At 43.1% G+C, this 24,410-nt stretch overlaps 1 protein-coding gene across 1 annotated transcript in view; it reads left to right on the forward strand.

Annotated features, from left to right (window-relative positions):
- CLVS1 (clavesin 1) overlaps window positions 1-24,410 on the forward strand; it is a 973,486-nt gene that overhangs the window by 362,312 nt on the left and 586,764 nt on the right. The window contains exon 3 of the mRNA XM_069621099.1: window positions 12,664-12,838. Within this exon, the coding sequence (XP_069477200.1) occupies window positions 12,664-12,838 (175 nt within the window). The remainder of the gene's footprint in view (window positions 1-12,663; window positions 12,839-24,410) is intronic.

Raw genomic sequence — 24,410 nt, forward strand, 5'->3', positions numbered from 1 at the left:
GCCAGGCCTTCTATCTGCTTGGGAGGAGTTGCAGTTTAGTGAAGCCAGAATTGATGGCTTTGCCAATGTTTGTTTTCTTGAGCAGCAATAGGCTGTGTCCACTTCTAACTGTTGTTGACTTTCCGAAGATACTGATGGATTTAAGATTATATCAGAGGCCTTAAATTGTACCTTCAAAATGCAACGCCTATTTAATAATAGCTACATAGAAGCAGACACATATTACACAGTGTTCATGAACCACTCTTTGCCACCTCCATTGGCATCTGATGCACACAAGCCTATTCTCACTCAACAAGAATGGCATCCTCCCTCTCTTGTTTTGCCTCATGTGGATGCAGGGCCCCCTCCTTCATGGCCAGTGGCCCATGTTTATGTGCTCTTCTGCCACCGCTCTTGAGGTGACCATGACCTGCACTGTCATCACAGAGAGCCACCTTAGCATTAAATATGGGCAACGCAGGAAACAATATATACTAATGACCACGCCCACTTATTTGTGTCTTTGATCAAATAAGTTCCTAAGACCATCGGCAGTCCTTAAAAATAGTGAATACCCACTCACATTTAAATCACATACCCTGTTAGCAAATATGACGTACATTGTGGCAACTACGCTAGCTCTCGGTCTTAAACGTACTGTAAGGGGCCACCTTGTGTGCCTCCCTCTCTACCTATGTGTTACCTCTTTTCATTCAATCTTCCAGTCACACACACGTCTTAGATAAAGAGACGTGAATGACAGGCACCTTCTGTATTGTATTCCCAGGTGCTGCTAGTGTGTGGGAAAACATGTACAAATAGACCCCCTTCAACACACACGGGGTTACAACGAAGCATAGATGTGAAATGTAGACTCTCTCACTTTGTTGAAGGTTATTTGTATAGGGTCGTTTTTATGGCAGCGCACCACCTAACATAACAGTAACATATGCAGGTAGCCTTCTGATACTCATGTCTTTTCCAAGACAGTGTTTGTCCAAAAGGATACAAAGTTTTACGCCTCTGTGTGAGAGTAAAATGACGTTGTGAGGATAGGTAGGGAAAAGTAGATACGCGGCACACACTTTGTCCCCAGGGGTATGTTTTGGACCACAGCATCATCTTAGTACCCGCAGTGTGAGTGGATATTCATTATTTATTTAACTGGTTATTGCCTTACTAGTGTAGAAGCCCGTGTGCATGGGCCAAAGTGCAGGTTTACATTAAAACAATAGGACCACTATATATCCTAAGGCAACAGCTCCCTCTAGAGGTGACAACAGGTGAAGCTATGCAAATTTACATTGTCTCTATATATCCTAAAACAACAGCTCCCTCTAGTGGGGGTAACAGGTGAAGCTACTGCATCCGACAAACATACAGGGACAAACATGCATATGGCTTTTTATTATATGATTAGATTGCCTGACTGTGCCACATACCATTCAGTGCCATCCATCAGGCAGCTGCCCATCTGATCAGCAACCAATGCAAACATGGCCATGTCACCCCAGCCCGCAGTAAACTCTGATGGCTACCCCTGAATCTAATTAAAGTCATGCTACTGCACTACCTTAGAGAAAGATAGTCTAACTCCTGCTATTCTGGGACCAGGCTCAGTACCATAATGTTTGTGATTACTATGAGCAGCTTCTCTATGCTCACCAGAAAGGACGCCGGCTGTCTACGGCTACAGCTCCTTTCCCGGTGACCTCACGCCTTGGACAGCCTACACCTGGCCCAACAGCGAGATCCCTAGTCGCACGGGGTTACTTTGCATTTGGAGATTCTGCACGAGGTTTGCAGAACTCCACAGCAGATACAGCAGCACCACGCCTACGTATAGATCCTCCTTTCACGCTTGATCTTCCAGAGGCAGCTATATTCATTACCTGCCGTGGAATCTACCCTGGGCCAAGTCACATCCCCCAGGAATCACCACCGCTAGTCCTACTACGAGAATACTGCAGTTACTTTATCAAAATAAGAAGTAATGCACAGCACGGCCACAGCTTAGAAAATCTGCGGTTCCGGAACCAAGATTACACTCCCAGATACCCCTGTTTGAAACCCCAGGGAGACTGAGGTCCCCGTTTTTGCCCCGAAGAAGGCTGAACTCAGATGCCGCCAGTTCCGGCCAGCCGAAACATGTTACAGCGCTTCACCTTACCACGTTTATTTCCCCCCCTTTTCTTCGTTTTCTGCTGATTAGGCTGTGGTTAACTACTAGAGGAAGCTCTTTTATGACTATTTTGCAACACAGGCAAACACATTGGCAGATTTGGCAAGTTTATCATAACCAGATATGATCAGAATCTGATCATACACATACACTACCCTACAACCACCTATGCAACCAACCAATATGATATCAGTGGTAGATAAAAATATCTAACTATTTTCTGAACTTCTTCTGAATTGTTCTCACTACAAAAACTGTTCATGTGATTTTTCTTAATGTGGTTTTGTTCAATACTGTTTTTATTCCTTCTCAATTTCTTCTAAATATTTACATCAAATTATCTTTTTTTGCATATCTATCAATGCTTGAAACTATTTTTATGTCGATAATAAATTCCTATAATTTTGAAGACACACCTATATTTTCTTCTGTTTCCTCTTTTCTGATGACTCTTTTTTGAGCATTGGCATTGGTCTTTCATAAACCCCTGTAACAAAACCCTCCAAATAACTTGGTGAATATATGTGGATTTCCCCTTTTCTTTGTCTGAAGGGTGATTACTATGGGACATTGTTTAGGTGATGCCAGGGGTAACAGCGGGTATTGCTGTCAACTCCTTGGTACCACTGTTGCTACCCTTGTGCCTCAGGTTTAGAGGTTGCAGGGGCCTTCAGCTATATGACCCATGTGCTGGCTTAATTGCAGAGGCAATTCAGACAGCACTTAGTATATGATGGCATCACCTAGACATTTGAGGCTATCTGATACATATTGTGACTATACAGAAAAAGAGGCATTACCTTACAGAGTATGACTATACCTGGCACTTGAGGCTATTTGTGGAATTTGAAGGTAGAATTCACATAAAGGAGGCTATATTTTGCATATAATGGCAGAAACGTGACATGTGTCTGACTGTCATGCGCCGCCTCCCGTGGACATTATGGTCCAGGGTGCGGCTTGGGGGCTGCCATTGCAGAGTTCCGCCACATTTTTCGAACGTCGCTGTAGCGGTCTAGTGTTTCCTTCTCTGCAAGCCGGGAAGCTTATCAGCCACGCCCCCCTGGCACACAGTGCGTTGCAACCCGCGTAGTCAGCTCCCTGACTGCTTTCTTTCGGTTGCGGTTACGCTAGTTTTCTTTCCTTTTTCCTCTCTCCCCTCTGCCGCCCTTCGGGCCGCTTCTTGCCTTCCTCTTGTTTTCCTTTCCTCCTTTCTCTGGCTCCTTTCCGGTTCTTTCTCCGCTTTGTTTGCCTCTCGCTGGCCGTCATTATCGGCTACCTCTTACGACGGACCTCTGCTGTTGCTGTTCCACCTCTGGGGTTTTTTGTGCCGGACGGCTTTTTCCCCAGTTTGTCCCTCCCGGAAGAGGGGCCGCAGGTAGTGCTATTCACAGCAGTATACTGTGGCTTCCTTTCGTGAGAAAGACACTTTCTCAGAAAAAAAAGAAAGGAGAAAGAAGGAGAAGGATTATTGTGCTAGAAGACCACAAATATCATCCATTCAAGACCAATCTTCAGGTGAGGAGGAGGAAAGGGGAGCAACTGGACATATGCAGAAGTACTGGCCTTTGAAGGAAGCCCCTGGTCTTTGAAGGAAGCCCCTGGTCTATATTAGATATGCCGGGTGCACCCCTGCCATAACATGGCCATCCATGGCATACGAAGGCAGCATTTTGATCAAAATATGGTTGATAACTAAAGTAGTACTCTGTGTTCTTCTTATCTATTTGGAATTTTAATAATCAAAGGCATATTTACATTGATCTACATCTGTAATGCTACTTACTGTCACGACCACAGGGTCAATGACCATGTGGCATGGCTTCTAATGATGTAATCAGAGTGGAATGGCATGCGATATCACTTCCTGTGATGCTATTGGACATCCAAAATGAGCTCCGATTCGATTGGCACGTTGATTAATTGGCATCCATGAGATTCCTAAAGCAAACAAAGTGTGATTGGTTTCTCTCAATATGACAATAGCCCTGGATCTTTGCAAAACCCACTGGCCCTATTTCTTTCCCACGTGACCCTGCAACACCATCAGGCCCAGCCGATAAATATGATTGATCATCTATATATTTACTTCCTTCAAGCTATTTACGGATCATGTTGTGCTACGTATTCTATTTTATATTATTTTATTTCTATTTTAGCGCTGTATAGAAGAGTGATGCAGAGTTTGCACTTTTTCAACTTGGTATTGCAATTCTACCGGCACTTGCCAGCTACATGCATGCCGATGACATGTACCTCTGTGTGTCACTTGTGAAACTCCCAGCGGGACACAGATTAGTACTCTTCACTTTGGAATCACAAGCACTAATATGCCCATAGGCAGGACTCATTATGATAAGCAATGCCCATAGGTTGCCAATGTGGGCAGACAGTGCTTCCTGAAGAAAGGAAATCTATGTTCTTTCTCTTTATTCCACAATAAGTGGTTGAGGTGTGGTGCTACTTCCCACTGTCTGTTTAGCTGTATATTCATTCTCCCACTGTGAGAAGCAGTTTAATGTGGCAGAAGGTGTGGGAGACCTGCAGCTCTCTAGATGTTTTGCCCTAGAAATCCCATCATCCCCCAACATTGAGTATACTGGCTGGGGCTGATAGGAGATGTTGGCTTGAGCATCTGGGCAGCTTTAGGTTGCTTACCCTGCCAGTCTGTGCCAAGGATGATAAGGATGATGCAGGGGGCTGTGGCCTTGGCTATGCATTGTATTACTTGACAGACAGTGTCTTCAACCTGTGGCTCATCAGACTTATCAGGCTTTGAAATGCCATCATCCCTCATCATTGACTACGTTGGTTCGGGCTGATGGGATTTGGTGTCCTGAGCTTCTGGGATACACAACTTGCCTACAGCTACAGTATGTGCTGAGGATGATGCAGGAGACTGGCTTTTGGCTATGCATTCTTTTACTCAACAGACTTGTGACTCATCAAACATTGTGCCTACAGTTCCCATCATCCTTCAGCATTGGCAGTATTGTCTATATCTGAAGGGGGTTGTCTGGAGCATCTGGGGTGTGCCAGGCAGCTAGCTATCCCTAATGCTGCATAGTGTCAAGTGATATGTATTTTTTTATTTTACACATGCCTAGCCTTCTGCACTCGTGCTTACAGACAGACATGGAGAGAACACACAGTAATGTGATGTGTGTTTGATATTTACTTTTATGTATTGGCTCATCATGAATGTATTTATAAATAAATGAGTGTGTGAAAAAATAAAAGAATGCTCATCAATCAGGAGGGGGTTTCAGTTGGCGCTATGTTATGGTGTAGCTGTATTGTTGTGTGTAATGTATGTTGGGAAGTGGGAGAGGAGGCATAGATTGCCTGACTAACAGGAGCAGGGGTGCAGTGGCTGGTGAGGGGTGCAGAAGAGTAGCAAGTTATGCCATCTCTCCGCCCTCAGGAATTCATTGACCCTATTCTTGCTGTTCAGGGCGTGATCCTCTATGGGCTTTCAGGGGACAATGGACAGAATCCAGAAATCTGTGAGATTTGTCAAAGTTGACCAAATGCTTGAATAGAATGGAGACCATCTCACCTGGGGATTGTTTGCAGATACTGCCATGCGTTGCTCATTCAACACAGAATGTGGTCTCAGGGCACCTGTGCTTTTCATCCTTGGATCCATGGGCCAATGGTTATGTGCCGCCGTGAGGTCAAGGACCTGTGCTGTGAAGCGCGACAGCTTGTGCTACCAAGCCTAGAAACAAGGACACTGTGGTATGAGAAGAGGTCAGAGTTGCCGGGATGCCCATTTCTGGTACATAGAGGAGTCGTGGCATAGAGGAAGATGCCATGAGTGATGTCAAGAGGAGAGACGTCAGAGGAGTTAAACAGTCCTGTTAGCTGGGCAGGGTAATGAGTGGAGGGGAGGGGTGCCGGAATGACGAGCAAAGTGTGGAGGAGAAACATTCTGAGGAGCTCTGAAAGTAAAAGTTCAGGGAGATGGATTTCTGGGGTGAAAGGTATGGAAGGATGGAGTAGAAGTCATTGATTGTTCCCCCAGTGGTTCTTACACAATGATATATATATATCAGAAGAGGATACCCTGCCCAGTGCCCACTGTGTTTCTCCCTGCTGCTTGCTCTGTGCAGCCAGTTCCCTTCAGTTTCTCTTAACATGCACACATTGTTGATGTGCAGGTACAATTGCTGGTTCTGCCTGCACAGTTCATTGAAAGTCCACTGCATCTAGGAGAATGGGGCAGGGAAGCCCTGAAGGCGCCGGCCCCTTTGCAGGCACCCTAACGTTCTCAATTTGAATTGAAAGGAGACACCTGCTCAGTTTCTGCCTCCCCCAGCACTTTTCCTCCATCATCGAGATCGTAGGCAGGGTGCTCCGGTTCACGATCCTTCTCCCGCTGAATGGTGTCATGCAGTGGTATAATGTGCAATACCTGTTCCAAGATGATGTCCAGCACTGGTAGAAATAGCTCTGGCGCTGTTGCAAAAGAAAACAACCATACAACATGTTATGGCCATGGGCAGGGTCTCACATTTGGTACAGTCCATTAGAGAAGAGGAGAGGAGAGGAGAGAAGAGGAGACAGAGAAGAAGAGAGAGTGTGATGTCAAATGGTTTTTGTGTGAGGATCCTGGGGCATCCCAATAGTTGGTCAATTGAAATGAACATTTCTTTGGCGGTGGACACATTTTTGTTGGGAGAGAACAGTAGTGAGACCAAAAACAGATCCCTGCGAACAAAACGCCCAGTACTCTGTGCTCAAATCACGCTCTTCTAAAGACCACAAACATATACTGCTTTACAATAGTGAACGTTAATCAGAAAGAGACATATTGTACAGCACAATACCTTACCCTGAGCAATGAAGAGCACCTTGTTCTTCCTCAGAGGCACCACACCTTTCTTAGCGACTAGGGGGGGGTACTTTCCTTCTTCTTCTGAAGTCTTCTCCTTTCTGTGGTAGGCACCTCACATCCCAATACCAGCCAATTTACACACTTGAGCTGTTCTGTGTGGCATGGTCTGCCTAGTGCAAAATTTTTTATCTTGCCATATACACCTGCCAGTTGCTGTTACTGCCCTTTTTTGAAATGCTAAAGTCGATCCCTGCCATAGTCACTTGCTAGTTACTGCCGCTGCACTTCTGAAATGCTATAGTCGATTCCTGCCACAGTCACTTGCCAGTTACTGCCGCTGCACTTCTGAAATGCTATAGTCGATTCTTGCCACAGTCACTTGCCAGTTACTGCCGCTGCACTTGTGAAATGCTATAGTCGATTCTTGCCACAGTCACTTGCCAGTTACTGCCGCTGCACTTCTGAAATGCTATAGTCGATTCTTGCCACAGTCACTTGCCAGTTACTGCCGCTGCACTTGTGAAATGCTATAGTCGATTCTTGCCACAGTCACTTGCTAGTTACTGCCGCTGCACTTGTGAAATGCTATAGTCGATTCTTGCCACAGTCACTTGCCAGTTACTGCTGCTGCACTTGTGAAATGCTATAGTCGATTCTTGCCACAGTCACTTGCCAGTTACTGCTGCTGCCCTTTGTGAAATGCTAAAGTCGATTCCTGCCACAGTCACTTGCCAGTTACTGCCGCTGCACTTCTGAAATGCTAAAGTCGATTCCTGCCATAGTCACTTGCCAGTTACTGCTGCTGCGCTTGTGAAATGCTATAGTCGATTCATGTCATAGTCACTTGCCAGTTACTGCTGCTGCGCTTGTGAAATGCTATAGTCGATTCTTGCCATAGTCACTTGCCAGTTTTGCCCTGCACTTGTGAAATGCTATGCCAGTTACTGCCGCTGCACTTGTGAAATGCTATAGTCGATTCTTGCCATGCTATAGTCGATTCTTGCCATAGTCACTTGCCAGTTACTGTTGCTGCCCTTTGTGAAATGCTAAAGTCGATTCCTGCCATAGTCACTTGCCAGTTACTGCTGCTGCACTTGTGAAATGCTATAGTCGATTCTTGCCATAGTCACTTGCCAGTTACTGCTGCTGCACTTGTGAAATGCTATAGTCGATTCTTGCCATAGTCACTTGCCAGTTACTGCTGCTGCCCTTTGTGAAATGCTAAAGTCGATTCCTGCCATAGTGACTTGCCAGTTACTGCATCTAGCCTCCTTTGCATGAACGCACGCCTGGTGCTACCTACCTACCAACAGAACTTCCACCACACATGCGTATCACTCCTGTGCCTCAAGTCATGCACTTCCTCACCACAACTACTCTATGCATACTGCTGCTAGTCAGCTCCCTCAGCATACTAACAATACCTCCACATACCATTGACTCTATGGCCAACTCCCAGATACACAACACCTGGGTGACGGCCAACACCACAATGGTCATGCCTCCTAAACATCTCTTACTATGATTACACCACTACCACAGTCGTATCTTATAATACCGACTAATTTCCTACCATCCCTACAACCAGTCACTGACTATCCCACTCCTATTGGCAAAACAATCACTAGCTCCACCTGTCTACCAACCCCAGCTCAATGGATCCAACTATATGCCATCAGGCCAACAACTATCCCACCCTGCTCCACCAACTTCAGAAATTACAGGCTTGGATCCAGACTGAAAAATGTCTATCAACCGTTAACTACTCACAGTGACAAACTAAACATCCAAACCTCACTAAAGATGAGAATCAAACAAAAGTACAACCACGATATCTCTACCAATAACCTCGACAGAAAACTGTGGTCCATCCTCCAAACCTACCTGACAATAACTCACCACATATCAAAGGTGCTTTGATCAATGCCAGATCCATGGTTGCTCATGCATTAGACATTTCTGACCTCATTGTCTCAAACCAACCTGATTTTCTAGCAATAACGGAGACTTGGCTTCATGCAGCAGCAGGACCAACTCTCTCACTAGCTATACCAGAAAATTATACCACACTAAGGCTGGATAGAGAAACTTCCCAAGGAGGCGGCATTGCCTTCATTGCCAAAACTAAATTGGGATTAAGGGTCCTCCCACATCTCCCAATCCCCTCAGGAGAACTCTTGACCATCAAATTGCCACTCACAGCATCACAAACTATAGCTATGCACCGCATATATAGACCACCTGGCTATATCTTAACTTTTGAGGAAGATATCACTTCACTACTCACCATAAATACGAAACCTAGTTCTCAAATCATACTACTAGGAGACCTTAATCTAGGACTCAATGACTTCAACGATGACAATGCTTCAGAACTTGCTGATACTATCAACTAATTAGGCTTCACCCATTCTATTTCACCCATTGTATCAACACGCCAACACATACTAAAGGAAGAACTTTAGCCTGGTTAGCCGACCTCAAGTGTGAGACCAAAATAACTTCCAACAAACCTTGTGCATGGACTGACCATCACCTCATCTCCTTCACCTTACAGCACAGTTCAGAACCTAATCTGATGAACCTCCTGTCCCCCCCGGCACTTACTAGAAACAAGAGTAATATAACAGTGGAGATCCTACTACCTTTTCTCCAACCTATTACCAATCCCACTTCCACCAGTTCAGACCCTGCAGCTCTAGTAGAATTATACAATTCTACGCTCAAACAAGGCATTGACAAAATAGCACCCCTGAAAATGTGCAAAGGTAAACCTCGAGCACACCTAAACTCCTGGTTCACTCCAAATCTTAAAGCCTTACGGAACGAAAAAAGGAGCATGGAATCCTTATGGAAAAACAACACTACAGTCTTGAACAAGGAAGAACTCTCTAAAATCGACACTAGATATAAATCCGAGATCCTCCAAACTAAAAGGGACACTTATAATGACAGAATCAATAAAGCCAACTCAAGCACGAGAGAACTCTTCATCATCTTAAGAGAATTATAGTCCCCCACGCCTCCTACTGGAACTTACATCAAGGACAAGACTTGGTGTACAAATATTCAAACACTGCTCTCTAACAAAATCTCTCTCTTACAAGAGAAAATTGAAGTCAACAAATGTAATCTTTCTAGGGACCTGCCCTTGCAGGAGTCGCAGACGATACCCATAAAACCATGCAACCGGTTCAAATTCACCCCAGTTTCTATCCATGAAGTGGAGGATATAATAGCCTCCCTTAAACCATCCAGATGCAAGGGGTACACATGCCCAGCACCAACAATCAAAGAGGCAGCTAGGGATCTAGCCCCATTCTTCACTATCTTAACAAACTCCTCCTTTGCCTCATGTACCGTCCCGACCAATCTAAATGATGCATGAGTCCTCCCTCTCTTAAAAAAACCTAATCTTGACCTTAACATTCCTACCAATTACAGACCAATAACGACTGTTCCATTTCTCTTGAAAATTCTAGACAGGGCAGCCTACCTACAGATAAAGGCATACCTTGAAACCAACAATCTTCTGGGACTCCCGCAGTCAGGTCTCGGACCTAAACATGGCACAGAATCTGCTCCAATTGACCTGAAAAATCAAATGGATGAGATAAAGGACAATGGAAAGCTTGCCCTCCTCCTCCTGGACCTCTCAGCCGATTTTGACTTAGTTAATCACAAACTTCTATACAATCATCTGACATCAGCTGCCCACTTTTCCAACAAAGCCACTGCCTGGATTCAATCTTTCTTGGATAACCGATCCATGAGTATGTTTTCACCTACTGCATCAGCAGAGCCTGCACCCATCACCTGTGGAGTACTGCAGGGGTCGTGTGTCTCTCCCACGATGTACAATATTTTCACCAAATTAACAAGGGGGTTCCTGGGAGTCCCTCTGCCAGACATTAGTCCTGGTTACAAGACACTTACCCAGAGTCTTTAGCTCACTATCTTTCACAGAGAAGAAATATCCCAAACATATCAGTCTTTGTCCTGCCCTGGGGCAGTCCATCAACGAAATGCTAGGCAATTCTCCTCTGAACAATATTTTCACCAAGCCACTTTTCGATGACCTTGACAGTCTCGGTGTCACCTACACTAACTATGCAGATGACACTCAGATTCTCATTGCCATCACTGGCGATCATCAAATTGACTCCACCCTGCTTAATAAAATGTACCTTATTATCCAAGCGTGGATGACCACTAATGGCCTCTGCCTTAACGATGAAAAGACAGAGCTCCTTCTCATTGGCACTACAGTAAGAGTAAGCAAATTAATCAACCAGTTTAAATCATTCAACATTGACGGTATAAATATCAAAGTATCCAAGGAGGTAAAAACATTGGGCGTTTAGCTTGACTCAGCCATAAACCTGAACAAACAAGTCAATGCCACTGCCTCGGCCACAGATTACACATGCAAATTAATTAATGCATGTAAACCTTTCCTCTCTACAGCAAGCTGTACCACCTTGGCAAGAGCGCTAATTCTTTCTCGACTAGACTATTGCAATGTGTTATTCCTAGGTTCGAGTAAGAAACTGCAAATCCTGCAAAACAATGCTGTAAGGACTGCTCTAAGTATTCCCAGAACGCAGCACATCTCAGATGTCAGATGTAACACTAAATGGCTATCAGTTAAGGACAGAATCAACTTCACATCATCAACCCTCACCTAAAAATGCCTTTGCAACTCAGCCCCTAAATATCTAGCTGATAAATTCTCCAAAAACACATCGGAACATCCTACTAGAACCTTACACTCAGATTACCTCAAGGTTCCCTGATACAAGCTTCAGAAAGCAGGGGGAAGTAGCTTTCTTTTACGGACAGCCAAACTGTGGAACTCCCTGCCGGTAGTCAGAACCATCCTACTACAGCTTTAGGAAAAAGACTGAAATAGGGCTCTTCTCTCATGATGTATAATTTTGTATTACTCGGCCATCCTTGTACATATCTGTAATGTAACTCTGCAAATATACAGTGTAATGTGATAATCATAATAATGTATTGTAAATAATCTCATGTGTGTGCTTATCTGTAACCTTGCACTATGTTTTTATGCAACCTTGTGACACGCCCAGTTACCTCTGGGTTTGGTGCGCTACATAAATAAATAAACAAACAAACTAACAAATAATTATTAAATTTGTTGGACCTGTATTGATAACTAAATATCAAATTTGATGGAAACCACTACTTCCACGAAACTAAATCTGAGTTAACTTGGTACATCAACAAGCCATGTGAAAAGCGCACATTCTCTAGAAATACCTTCTGGTGCGTAACGTGCAAAAGATGGGTAACTAGTGATCAACTAGTGTAACTAGTGATCAAAGTGGTGTGAACTTTCTAATCCCCTGATCACATATTGACCTCGTTTACGTTCTCTTTTTAGGCCCCTTTACTTCAGCAGCTTCAAAAAGAGGAGTACATAGAGAACTATGTCAGTAGTTAGGGTTCCCACGGGAAATGACATTGGTCACATAAGTGGGCATGTAGCCTTCTGATAGCAGTGGGCTATGGTGTGGAATCCGATCACGGCTTGATTCTGAATGGCCACTATTAAGTACAGATGTGTCCTCATCAAGTTGTCAAACAGATCACATGGGCAAAAGATAATCGAAGACTCTTTTTTTTCCATCTCCAGGAACTCCTTTGTGGACATCTTACGAGCCATTCTGCTTTCACTGGAAGTTCTCATTGAAAATCAGGAGCTGCAGATCAACGGTTTTATATTAATAATCGACTGGAGCAACTTTTCCTTCAAGCAGGCCTCCAAGCTGACCCCTTCCATCCTCCGACTGGCCATCGAAGGGCTACAGGTATTGCACATCAAAGGCATTTTAAGTCAATAGAAGTTACAATGTTATACTAAAGGTGCCAATTACACCACGCCTCTCCATCCTGGCCTGTGTATGGGACCCCATTTTGTTTTGTTTAGGTTTCTGTTCAGTTGATACAATCTGCAAATACACATTTGTGATTAAGGGCCGGCTGATTGAAGATCTGTTTTTTAATCCATTTGAGTTTCTAGGGATTAAAAGCATTCAGTTCTGAGAGGATTAAATGTGAAATGAAGGTCAGTGTAAGAAAGGATCCGGAGGTGGTGTTGGGTTATCAAACGGGATACTGAGAGGGTAAGCAGAACGTTGTGTACTGGAGAGAGAGCCTGATGCATCATTTCATGTCAAACCATAGACTCTACTAACCAGAGGGCGTGGGGAAACGCGGGCACCCTGATTGGTAGGTTAGTGACTTAGGAAAACGAGGGAGAAAAGCAAAGAGGAGGCAGGGGATTGCTACTTGGTGTAGGTGCGTGTTTGCATATGAGCACTGTTGTGTAGTATTATGTTCTGAAGCAAAACCTTTCACTCTGGTGATTACTGTGCCAAGACACGAATCCAATATGCACTGAATGACTCATCCTTTGAGAAATACATTTACCCTGTAGTATGATCGGCCATTACCTGGAATCTGGGACAGCAATGGCACGGGCGGCTCGGCTTTCTTACAGGAAGGTAAATAATGTGGGTTTTAATAGTGGAAGATCCTTCAGCAAAACTATTAGGGGAAATTAGTGCATGTGGAAAAATAATAAACTAGAATTGAACTTGCTTTAAATATTTGGCATCAGGTTTTATTTCATTCCAGCACAGTTGGTTACATTGTATGGCGAAGGGTCCAGATTTTGTTTTTTAATGGGGAGAATCCTTCCAAGGCGATGTGGAAAGGGATTGTTCAGGATTCGTGGATAGCACTCACATTATACAATTGATGGCACTTCAGCACCTAGTTTAGTCACGTATGATGTGATATGACAGGCAGAGGTTTGTACCGACATAGGTAAAACAGAAACATTTACTCCCTCCTCTCTTATCTCATTCTCTTGCACTTACCATGCCATTTGCCTAACCTGCCCATCCGTCTTCCTCGTCACAGTCCTGAAGAAACGAGGAGCATCGTTTACTAACATTACTAGCAACTGAACACAAAAGGAGCGCACTTCCTTTTACTCTCGTTTAGTCGCGTTGTACTTGTTGGTACTAATGTTGTATCCTTCATATATAAAGAGACAGCAGTCAATACGGCCATTCTTTTTGGCTTGTTTGTCTGCCTACGGGCAGATGTGCATGCCACCCACAAGACATGCATGCCAGTCTAAGTGCAATGTAGCAAAGCCTTTGTTTGAAATATAAGAGTAGTTGGGTCAGGGGTGAACTCTGGAGATTTCCCGGTATGCCACCGCTTCATGGGCCTTCACTTCCACATTTTCTTATGAGAAAGTGGTTGGGCGTGCTTAAAATGTGTGATATGGGGTCACACTGAACATTATTTCCAGGACCTCCTTTGGTTCCCAGTCCACCCCTTGGGTGAGAATAACTGCTGGCAGGCTTTGCTCAATATGCTTCAAGTGATAAAAGCTCTCCGCTGACGCGGCAGGGACTGCTGAACGGGTCCGCACAGCATCATGGGTACTATCTCCCAAGACTGAAAGGGTCCTGTGCCAAGTTGAATGCAGAATGAAGGTTGTCAGCGCCTGAAAACACGTCTTCTGCCTGACCTGCGGGTGGCACAGATCTTGTAAGATGCAAGATTTCTGCAAAAATTGTTCCCCAATAACGCTCCTTCCTTCTGGGAGCGCTCTGCCTGCCCGAGCAATGTTGAGCATTTTTTAACTTGTAATCAAACTAAGGGCACAACGCAGTGAAAAGAAGCGGCAACGCTCTTTTTATTGAACTGGCTGTTGTCCTGTCTGAGGGAGGAACAAGTGAAGTGCTCTGCCACCCCAATAATACACCCACACCTCAAGGGCTGATCACAAATGAGGAGGCCCGGCTGCTGATGTTAAAAGAAGTTGCAGACGCACTCAAGGACTATTTGAGAGATTGTGTTGCAATTCAGCATCATCTTATATCCACTAGAGCACGTGAGTCAGTGCGCTTATCTGTCCCAATAAGTAGAAGAGCCAGGGGCATTGGCAGGTCATTTACTGTCCGCGCCGCCACTCTGTGGAATCAGTTGTCTAAGGAGCTACGTTCCGAGGCAGACCTCTTGAGATTCAGGAAGAGGCTAAAGACTATTGCGTTGCTTATGCCCACTCGCTGCTGGCTTTTCCCATTCTTGATGCGTTCTGGGCGCCCTGATGCCTGTGGGCTTCAGCGCCTTACAAATCAAAATCAAAATCAAATCAAGGACCAAAGTGCTCCTCCTGTCTGACATAAAGTGAAGGAGGACCTCGATCTACCAGCTGGTAAGTGGGCAGATTTGTGCATGGAAAGGTTGTGTGCTTACATAACACAAACACCTAACAATGCAAGAACAACCATCATATTGGAAGAGGAATGGAAAGACATCGACACAGGGGTCTTTCAGAATTTGTGATCAAAGATTACCATCTGGTGGTATTTGATGTGGAATTCCAACCAGAGGCAACTATTGATTCCCTGGCATCTAATCTATCATCCTAAATGCCTGCTACTAGATCCAGCTGATAGGTAAACAGAAGCGGGGGTAGAGAGAGACTTTTTTGGCAATTCACTTTTCCACCAGAAGAAGAGCATATCCTGCATATGCTTCCCAGACCAAGATTGGAGAATTTAGAACTCGCCAGGAACTTATTCAAGAAGAAGACTGGGCTCCCCATCCTTTAGACACTGAATAAGCAAACCAGATTCCTAATAGACACCACAGTTGATGGGCATGGACCCTGTTCCTTGATGGCAGTTTCTCATTAGCAGCTATAGATACATTCTTGCAAAATGAAGCATAAGAAATAGCACTAATCACGCGTTTACCATTTGATGGATTACATAAATCAATGCTCGGTCAACCCAGGCCTCTGGCTGGCGTGCTCCACGCAGACAGGAAGCAGCGAGAGCTTTCTGCTTCCTGTCTGACATGTGCAGGGGAGCTGGAGGTGGAGCGCCCCTTCCCACGCTGGCAGCCAGCCGCAGTGGGCCGCAGCCCAGCCCTAGCCCCGGCTCTAGTCAGAGTGACGCTAAGGCGCCTCCCTGGATATGGGGCGGCAGGTGCCGCATACTACACGGCTGTGTGGACCCCCATTACGTCAGTGCCAATAACAAGCAATCCCATTGGAGGCATAGAAAGTATCACAAGATGTGCTTTCTAAGATTAGAGTCAGGGATTGGAAACTGGATCCAAACCAAAGCCTGTAGTGCCACTGGTGGCTAACAATAAGCCTTTGCTCTCCGATATGTATGCCAATCAGATCTGTGCCAAATAGTTTACTTAGAAAATTGAATTGGCACAAACAGATTGCACTCAGCCTGCCAATTTGTCTGAGCAAAGCGTTAACATAACGGCGCATGACTGTAAATGCAAATTGCATGTAACTGTGTACAATGCCCTGCAGCATAGAAGAAGGGTGGCTTGCGAGTTTTACCACAGAGGGCACCTAACAACATTGTTTTTTTGCATGGCATCGGCTGATTTTTGTATGTTGTATATAGTGGCTAGATACCTGACAACTGTCAGGCAGATGTAGGAAAAAAAACAGCAAAGCGGTTTTTGAAATCGAATTTCATATATGCGCTATTTACATCAATGTAGTTAATGGATGCTCACAAGTTGGACGATTTCCAATGACTAGGTCAGTCATATAGATCAGCCATGTAGGCGTCTGCGTCATAGACCTGTGTGAAGCCCCCAGCTGCAGGTTCTAATCCACAAGCAAGAACTCATGCCATCTTCTATTGAGGCGAAACATTGAGCCATCAGGTTGGGTATTAATTTATTTATGTATGTATGTATGTATGTATGTATGTATGTATATGGCTCACCTAGCCCAAAGGTATCTGGGTAATGCCTCCTATTATGACAGCGATGATGGTATGCAGGAAGAAATTGGCATGAACCGATATATGCAATATATCATTATCAAGGCAAGTGGCTTGATTCTGCAATCTAAATATTGTTTGATAAAGAAACGAACTGGAATATAGGTGTGATCAGTACAGAATGATGGTGAAACAGACACAATGTTTACGGCGGCAGTTGTACAGCGTGATCTCATTCATAGACTCATGGCGCACGCAAGTGATGGCGAGGGACTCCGGGAAATTTGCTGTGCTGTAATTCCGGGAAGCAGTAAACAATTCCTGCATACATTGAATAATGCATTTGGGTTGAATCATGCGGTTATTTCTAACTCAGCTGTTGCAGTTGCTTTTCTCTTCAGCAAGTAAGGATGCATTGATTGGCCAAGAGCCTACTCCATATATGAACGCCATAATTAAACGAAATTCAGAATTCATCTCATTTTTACAGTTCAGAGTGCATAAAAACACATTGTAAAAAAAGTATAAAAACATTAAAAAAAAATTAAAACCCAAACCCGCATATTCAGGTTTTCGGGTGTTAAGCGCTCCAATCATACAGTCTGCGCCCAGTAGGACAGTTCAGCGTGCTGAGTGCTTTCTCAGGAGATTTGGCTTCAACGTGCAAGTGACAGCCGCCACACTCTTTACACAGTTACTTACACAGCTATTTACATGATCAAAATAATGCAGAAACTGTGACAGCAAGCGCAAAATCAGCATTGGCCGAGCCAATAGTTTTTGCTTTTGTTCAGTGTCGCCAGCTGCTGCCAGGTGTGCGAAGGAGTAGTTTGCCAGGTCTTGCCATGATATCCTCAGGTACTCACACATTCATCAGGCTGTAATTTCCACAACGGAACCCGCGGAATATTTAAAGGTGCGTGATGCAAATGTTTTCCCTGTGTCAGCTGGAAGAAGTGCACATATGCCAACTCAGTAGGGGTTGGGAACGTCTCGCTAAACATTACACTAAAATGGTAAATTTTGCAGCACACATTTCAAAATCAATGAATGAGTAGGTCGAATAATACATTTGAGCCACAATTGCCACAACACCATCAAGTAACCACCACTTGAAATTCACCTGCAGTTCAGAGCCAAATCAGCAAGGGATTGTGGGTATGCATATGTGCCCAAATGCAATTATTTTGCTCGAAGAATATTGCCTTTCTCAAAGACAGTGCATAGCTTAATCAATCCAAGACGGACATTTCAAAAGACTGCAGACTAGGGTCCAGGTAACCTATAAAGCACACAGGTTAATGTTCAAAGCTAAATGCTACGTTATAAGGCCAGTATATCACTAGCAGGTGTATTATTACGTTCTCTGTACAGTGCCTGATCAACATTCAGTCACATTCAGTCACGCATTAAGTATGCAACATAAGTGACTTTAAGTTCATAAACTAAAGAACCGGATAGTACTGTTCAATCATGGCATTACATGTTATGTTTTCCCTTTTTTTAATATATTTTTTTATTAGTACATTACAAACTTTTAAAAAGAAAGCAAAAGATACCAGAGTCCTCTGAGAGGCGAAAAAATGAGAGTATACCATTCGCAAGTCAGGTATCTCCAAGAATCGGTTAGTTCTTAACTGTTGGGCATTCTTTTTTTTCCCAGTCTTTATCACTTAGACATTAGTTGAAAGTGTTGTCCTTTGTACGCCATCAGACTACTGTGTCTTTATCTTCGAGTTGTTGTTGCCAATTCTCTCAAATATGCAGTTAGAGCAAATAACAACTGTTTGTTAGATCCTTCGTGCATTCATCTCCACGTTTTGGCATGACTTTATAATGTTCACTTTTTCCAGGTGAATTGTTCGTAGTTGCTGTAAATTTGTGCCAATCAGGAACAGATGTTTTAAAGTTTCATCTTCTTTTGCACAAAAACGGCACAACTTATCATGTCCATCCGTCTTCTTCTAGAAATGTAGGACTTCTTTGGTGCGAAGCAAATTTAGGCGCAACATAATGAAGCTTCTACTTCTAATGGGGAAGGGAAATCTCTCTAGATATTTTGGGAGCTTGTTAAGCGCCCTTTCTTCCGGCGGAGCATCTTTCATCCGCCTGTAGTTCACCATTTGATCTACAGTTTCGCACCAATCTAGTTCCCACAGTTTCTTCTTTACTTTATTTGGATTTTGCAGGAGTGTCTCTGCATTCGTTTTGCGTTGTCTGAGCAGATTTTCACTGTTTACCTTCCACTGAGTAATATAGTGTCCGTTGATGTTTGGTTTAAAGTGCTTAGCATTTTAAATTGGGGTAGCTCATCTGCCCCCAGAATGTTCCTCTATAGGGTTAAAGTGTTCCACTGCACTCTGGCATCAATTGATAGTAAACCCATCTCATAGCGCAGACAAGCCACTGGGGCTCCTCTAGGGAGTTGGAGGCTCTTTGACCATAAGAGGTTCTTGCACCATGTCCAAGTATTGAAAGAGCATTCCAGCATTGTTTCTACGCCAAAGACCAGAGCCGGGATTGCCTACGCTCTGTAGAATTCTACTACTGGCTTTAGGCTGAATTTTCCATACTTTCGATTTATTGTCACGGCTTGAGCTCCCAGCATCTTACATTTTCTCTTTATTTTTAGTACCATCGGTCCATCGATTATGTTGCCATTTATAGTTGCACCTAGGTATTGGACTTGATTCACACATGCAATCGGTGTGCCTCCGATTGACCTTTTGTAGTTATGTGTAATTATTTTTTTAAACCCATAAGATTTTGTAGCACCAAAATCTCGTTTTTTTTGTTGCATTTATTACTAGGCTGTTTCTGTCCGTGTAACCCTTCAGCGCAGTCAGTTTTCTTTGTAGCCCGATTGGTGTTTGATCTAATATGACCATATTGTCAGCGTACGTCATGTATCCCAGTTCTTGGCCATTTATCTTAGGAGGAAAGGATCTGACTCCATTCAGGTCGTTTCTGCTATGGGCTGTGAATAGGTTAAATAAGGTTGCTCCTAAGGGTCAGCCCTGCTTAACACCCCTTTCAGTTTTTATTGGGGCAGATAGGGTACCTGCATCTCTCAGCCTGATTTTTATGATTGTTTCAGACTATAATTCTTGTATTGCCTTCAACAGATGGTGAGGGCAATTCATTTCCATCATCTTAGCCCAGAGCAGCTCACGGTCCACTCTATCAAAGGCTTCTGCCAAGTCTACAAATGCCACGTACACTTTTGTCATGTTCTTAATCGCTTCCATCTTTAGCAGATTGAGCAGTAATAAATTTAAAGAGCATCCAACCCCTTTGACAAAGCCTGTTTGCCGAATGTCAAATTATTCAGTTGACATAATCCAAGTTTCAAGCTGTTTTAGTAGTGTTTTATCTTTCCAATAACGTCGAGCAGTGCGATAGGTCTTAAGTTTTTTGGTTCTGCTCAATCTCCTTTTTTAAACACCGGCACAACCAATGCTGGCTTCCAGGACTTAGGCACTCTCTTCTCTGATTGAATGTTCGTAAAAAGGTTGTAGAAGAAAACTGTCCAAGCTTCTGTGTGCTGTTTTAGAACTATGTTTTTAAGGCCGTCCGAGCTGGGTGTTCTTGAGGAACTCAGCATTTTGATGTTATTCAGAATATTTTCTTTAGTGATGTTGAGAGACCACTCGGCCAATTCAGGTACTTTCTCTTCTGGTGTTTGGATTTGTTTTTTGAAGAGTTGCGTAAAATGGTCTATCCTCTTTTGTTCGGTAACAGAGCATGCCAGAAGCGCTCTTTGGGGTACTTCCATATTGTTTATTATAACCCAGAATCTGCTCACTTCCCTTGAAGTTATCAAGTTCAGCATTTTTTCACCATCTTGTTGCCAGATTTTGTGTTTATGAGAGGCTAGCCAGGCTGTGTAGAATTTCTTGCTTTTTTAATTTCAGCCCAAACATCGACATTTTTGTTTTTCTTTAAAGCTCTGATCTTTTTACGTAGCTCTCGTTTTTTTTGGACTATTTCCACATCGTAGATGTGCTGATGTTTAAATGTCGGCTTCTTGTTTGTAGTTTGATATTCAATGTACTTCTCATGCAAGGCGTCATACTCAATCTGCTCATGGATCGCGCAAGTTCCTACCTTGCCGAGTAAGTTTTATCATTTTATTGATTTTTCTCTCATCTAGCCGGACCCTATTTCTCCCTAGTCTGATTTTAATTCGGTTTTTCCAGGAGTCCAGGATCTCTATTTGGGCCATCTATTGGGCCAGTGTAACCAATTCATGGTCACTTTGTCTCATCAATGTTACCTTTAGTGAAGTCACTTCACTCAGTATATTTGCTGAGATGTAAAAGTAATCCAAAATCGATCTACTGGACATAAGGGGACGGGTTTATCGAGGAGATTAACTTTTTGTTTCTCCCGGTTTTTATTAACGTTAATAGTCCTGCCTTTGGTCTTCCTTTGCATTGTTTTATTGCCAGATTATGGGCTAGCTCATAATTTCCTGCACTGGGTTTGCTGAATACCCATGTCTCTTGTAGACAAATTATGTCTAGATCTAGGAGTTCTTTAGGTTGTGTATTGTATAAATGAAAGAATCCTTGCATGTTCCATGATCCCAATGTTAGAACTTGGATCCTTGATCCTTTCTGGCATTAACTTTTTACATTACAGTTTAGTGTCTCAGCTAGCCAATTCCACCTCACCCTTTCCGCCTTTACATGTTCCTCAATCTCGCACTCAGAGTCCTCTTCGCTTGGTTTTTCTGACTGGATAATTGTTATTTCGATATCCTCTTTTCTGGGACTATCAGGTGTATTTTCTTCCAATGCATGATCACTTGTTTTATTTGTTCTTGTATCAGATATTTCTCTCCTTCTTCTAACCTCAGTCCATTCCTCATTGGGAATGTGAGATTGGACTTTTCTTGTAATAAATTCATTTATACTTGGCAGATGTTTCTTCTCGTTTTGCTTTTGTGGTGACTTTTCGTCTGTTGTTTCCCAGACATCAAAACCTAGGGAGTTTAGGTCAGATTTGTTAATCAAAATCAAATCTCTCACTATCCTTGAGTGTATATGTAATATCACACGATCCATTATTCCTTCTTTTAAAAACTCAACTGTTTTGATGTCTTCCGTATCAATTGAGCGAAGTTGAGGTATATGTTTAAATAACTGCAAGACATTTCGCCTGTTTAGTATCAGGGTATCCTTTCCACAAAGAACTCTTTCTAACGTCAAGCTCTAATTTGCATTTTTTTTGTTCTCTTAAGCGGCATCCTCATTGTTGACGTTGACCATTGTATTTGATCACGTTTTTTTTCTCTCTCCGACCTCCATTGATTGGGGTCTAGTTTAGAATTGTTTGCCCCTTCTGCGCTTTTAGTTTGTCTGCCTTCTCTCCTTGTCCGGTCTGTTTCTTCCTTGTTCTTCATGAGGAGCGATTCTACATTTACGGTTAACTGTTGTTTTGAGTTCTCCAGGTGAGCCCAACGTTTGCCTATCATAGTAAACCGTCTCTGTGGCAATTGTAAGGGCACAGCACTTGGGACCTCAGGCGAGGTCTTTTTCCCTTGCTCGATTATCTGACAAATACGTCCAACTGATGGTCCGGTATGGATTTCAACCTTTTCACCTATTTCCAGTTGGATTGTATTTTTTGGTTGTACTTTTTCATCCTCTTCTTCCTCAGCTGAATCATGTTCAAAACCATTTTCGTTTGCAGTGTCCTCTTCGTGTGTGGATAGGTTCACCTCAGTATGGATCAAGGCTGCATCTTCTTTTTCTTTTTGGTCCTGGGGTGACACTTCCTTTACTTTTTTCTTTAGTGTCTCAATTTCCAGTTTGTCACACCCAGTTGTTTTTTCTTGTGTTTTGCATCTCACTTTTTTATCTATGTTTGACTGCAAAAGGGCATTTAAGTTCTTGACATTTTGTAGAAATTTAAAGGAATTTCTTTTCTGATTGTTTTTTTGTTTTGGTATGTTTTTTGACTTCCATATTTGTTTTTTTGGTTTATTCTTTTCCTTTGTAGTTTGCTTTGTGATTGTTTCATCACTGATCTTATTGAAAATCGGGAAGTTTCCACTTCTTATGGACATTGATCTGTGATCATCTCAGTGTCGGGGATTGTCTCCAGTTCTTCTGCATTAGCTGAGGTTGAAGTTTGGCTATCAATGTCCTCAACCAAATCCACTGATCTATCTCTAGACTCTCGATCTAGTCAATCTTTGATCTTGTTTCCGTGAGTTTTCTCGGTCTTGAGATCTATAATCTCTGGTGAATGAATTTTTCCATGTTGTTTGTTCTGTTGACTTTCGTAATGTGGGGTGTACTTTTAATACCCTCATCAGGTTCTTGTCGCCCAAAGCGTAGCGTACTTCATTCAGGTTGATTATCCTCAATGTGGTTCGTTACATTTTCTTTCTCTGCCTCTACTAGGACTTGTTTAATTATTGTTTGTGGCTGAGTTCGCAGCATTTTAACTGCTTCTTTCGCTACCTCAGCCAATAATCTTTTATCCTCAGCATTTGATTTCAATTGTTCCTTCAGCAGCATGGTCATTAATTCGTATGATTTAACATTGTTTTTTGCCTGTTGCTTCATATCATGTTCCAGGTTCACAGTTTTAGAATTCATAAAGGCTATTAGCGTATTTTGGTCTTTGCTTGTTTCATGTAATTGTTCATATAGTTTGATCAACGGGGCCACAGTAATGGTTAACACAGACGTTAGATTAGGGCACAGCTCATTAATTATTTGTTCTATTAGGTTTGTGCACCATGTTCGTTCATCATCGCGGTTTTCTGAGATCGTGTTTTTAATGCGTCTACAAGGTTCGCTACGTATCTTCGGGTACTGCCTTTCCATGATTGGATAATATGTTGATGTCTCTGTCTCTGCGTCAGAAGAGACTTCACAATCTACAGTCTCTTGAGATCTTAACTGTTTTGCTGGGACCTCTGAACGTTGAACTGTTTGTTTTGTATTCATTTGTGTTGAGTTTAGATTTCTTTTTTGAGAACATGATAATGCCATTTGAGATCTTAGGGCAATTTTTCTCTTCTTTATTGGTTGGACCTGCGCTCCTTGTAACTTTGTATTACAATGACGTTGGTACGTTGTTTCATCACACTTTTGTATGTTTTGGCCTTTTGATGTATTCATTTGGTCGTAACAACTCAATGGTTGTATTTTAGATAGCTGGTTAATTGAAAGGGTTTGATTGATCTCTATCAGGTCTTTCAGGACTTTATCAGCCATTGCCATTGAGTCTCGTCTGTGGACTGTGGGCTTTTGTCTGCCGTTAGAATCCAGTACGTTGCAACACTCTGCATCAATCTTATGTAGTAGCATTACTTTTTTGACTGGATCCTCTATAAACATTTCATCATTGTTGGTATTTGATTTGTTTGCTAGGGATTGAGTTGGTAAGGCTTGCGTAAGGGGGCACAAGTAAGAGTGAGTTCCATCGTGTGGTAATAGGTAATAGTTACTTAGATGGAGTTGCACAATCGTACTTAGTCGAGGTATGGTCTCATTATCTTCCAAGTCAGGGACCAGCGGTGCACGCTTCAAGGGCGAGGTTATTTCCAGGTGGGCCTAACCAGATACTAGATCGTCAG

This window comes from Ambystoma mexicanum, chromosome 5q (assembly GCF_040938575.1).
Source record: "Ambystoma mexicanum isolate Mex_15411 chromosome 5q, UKY_AmexF1_1, whole genome shotgun sequence".
Taxonomy (NCBI): domain Eukaryota; kingdom Metazoa; phylum Chordata; class Amphibia; order Caudata; family Ambystomatidae; genus Ambystoma; species Ambystoma mexicanum.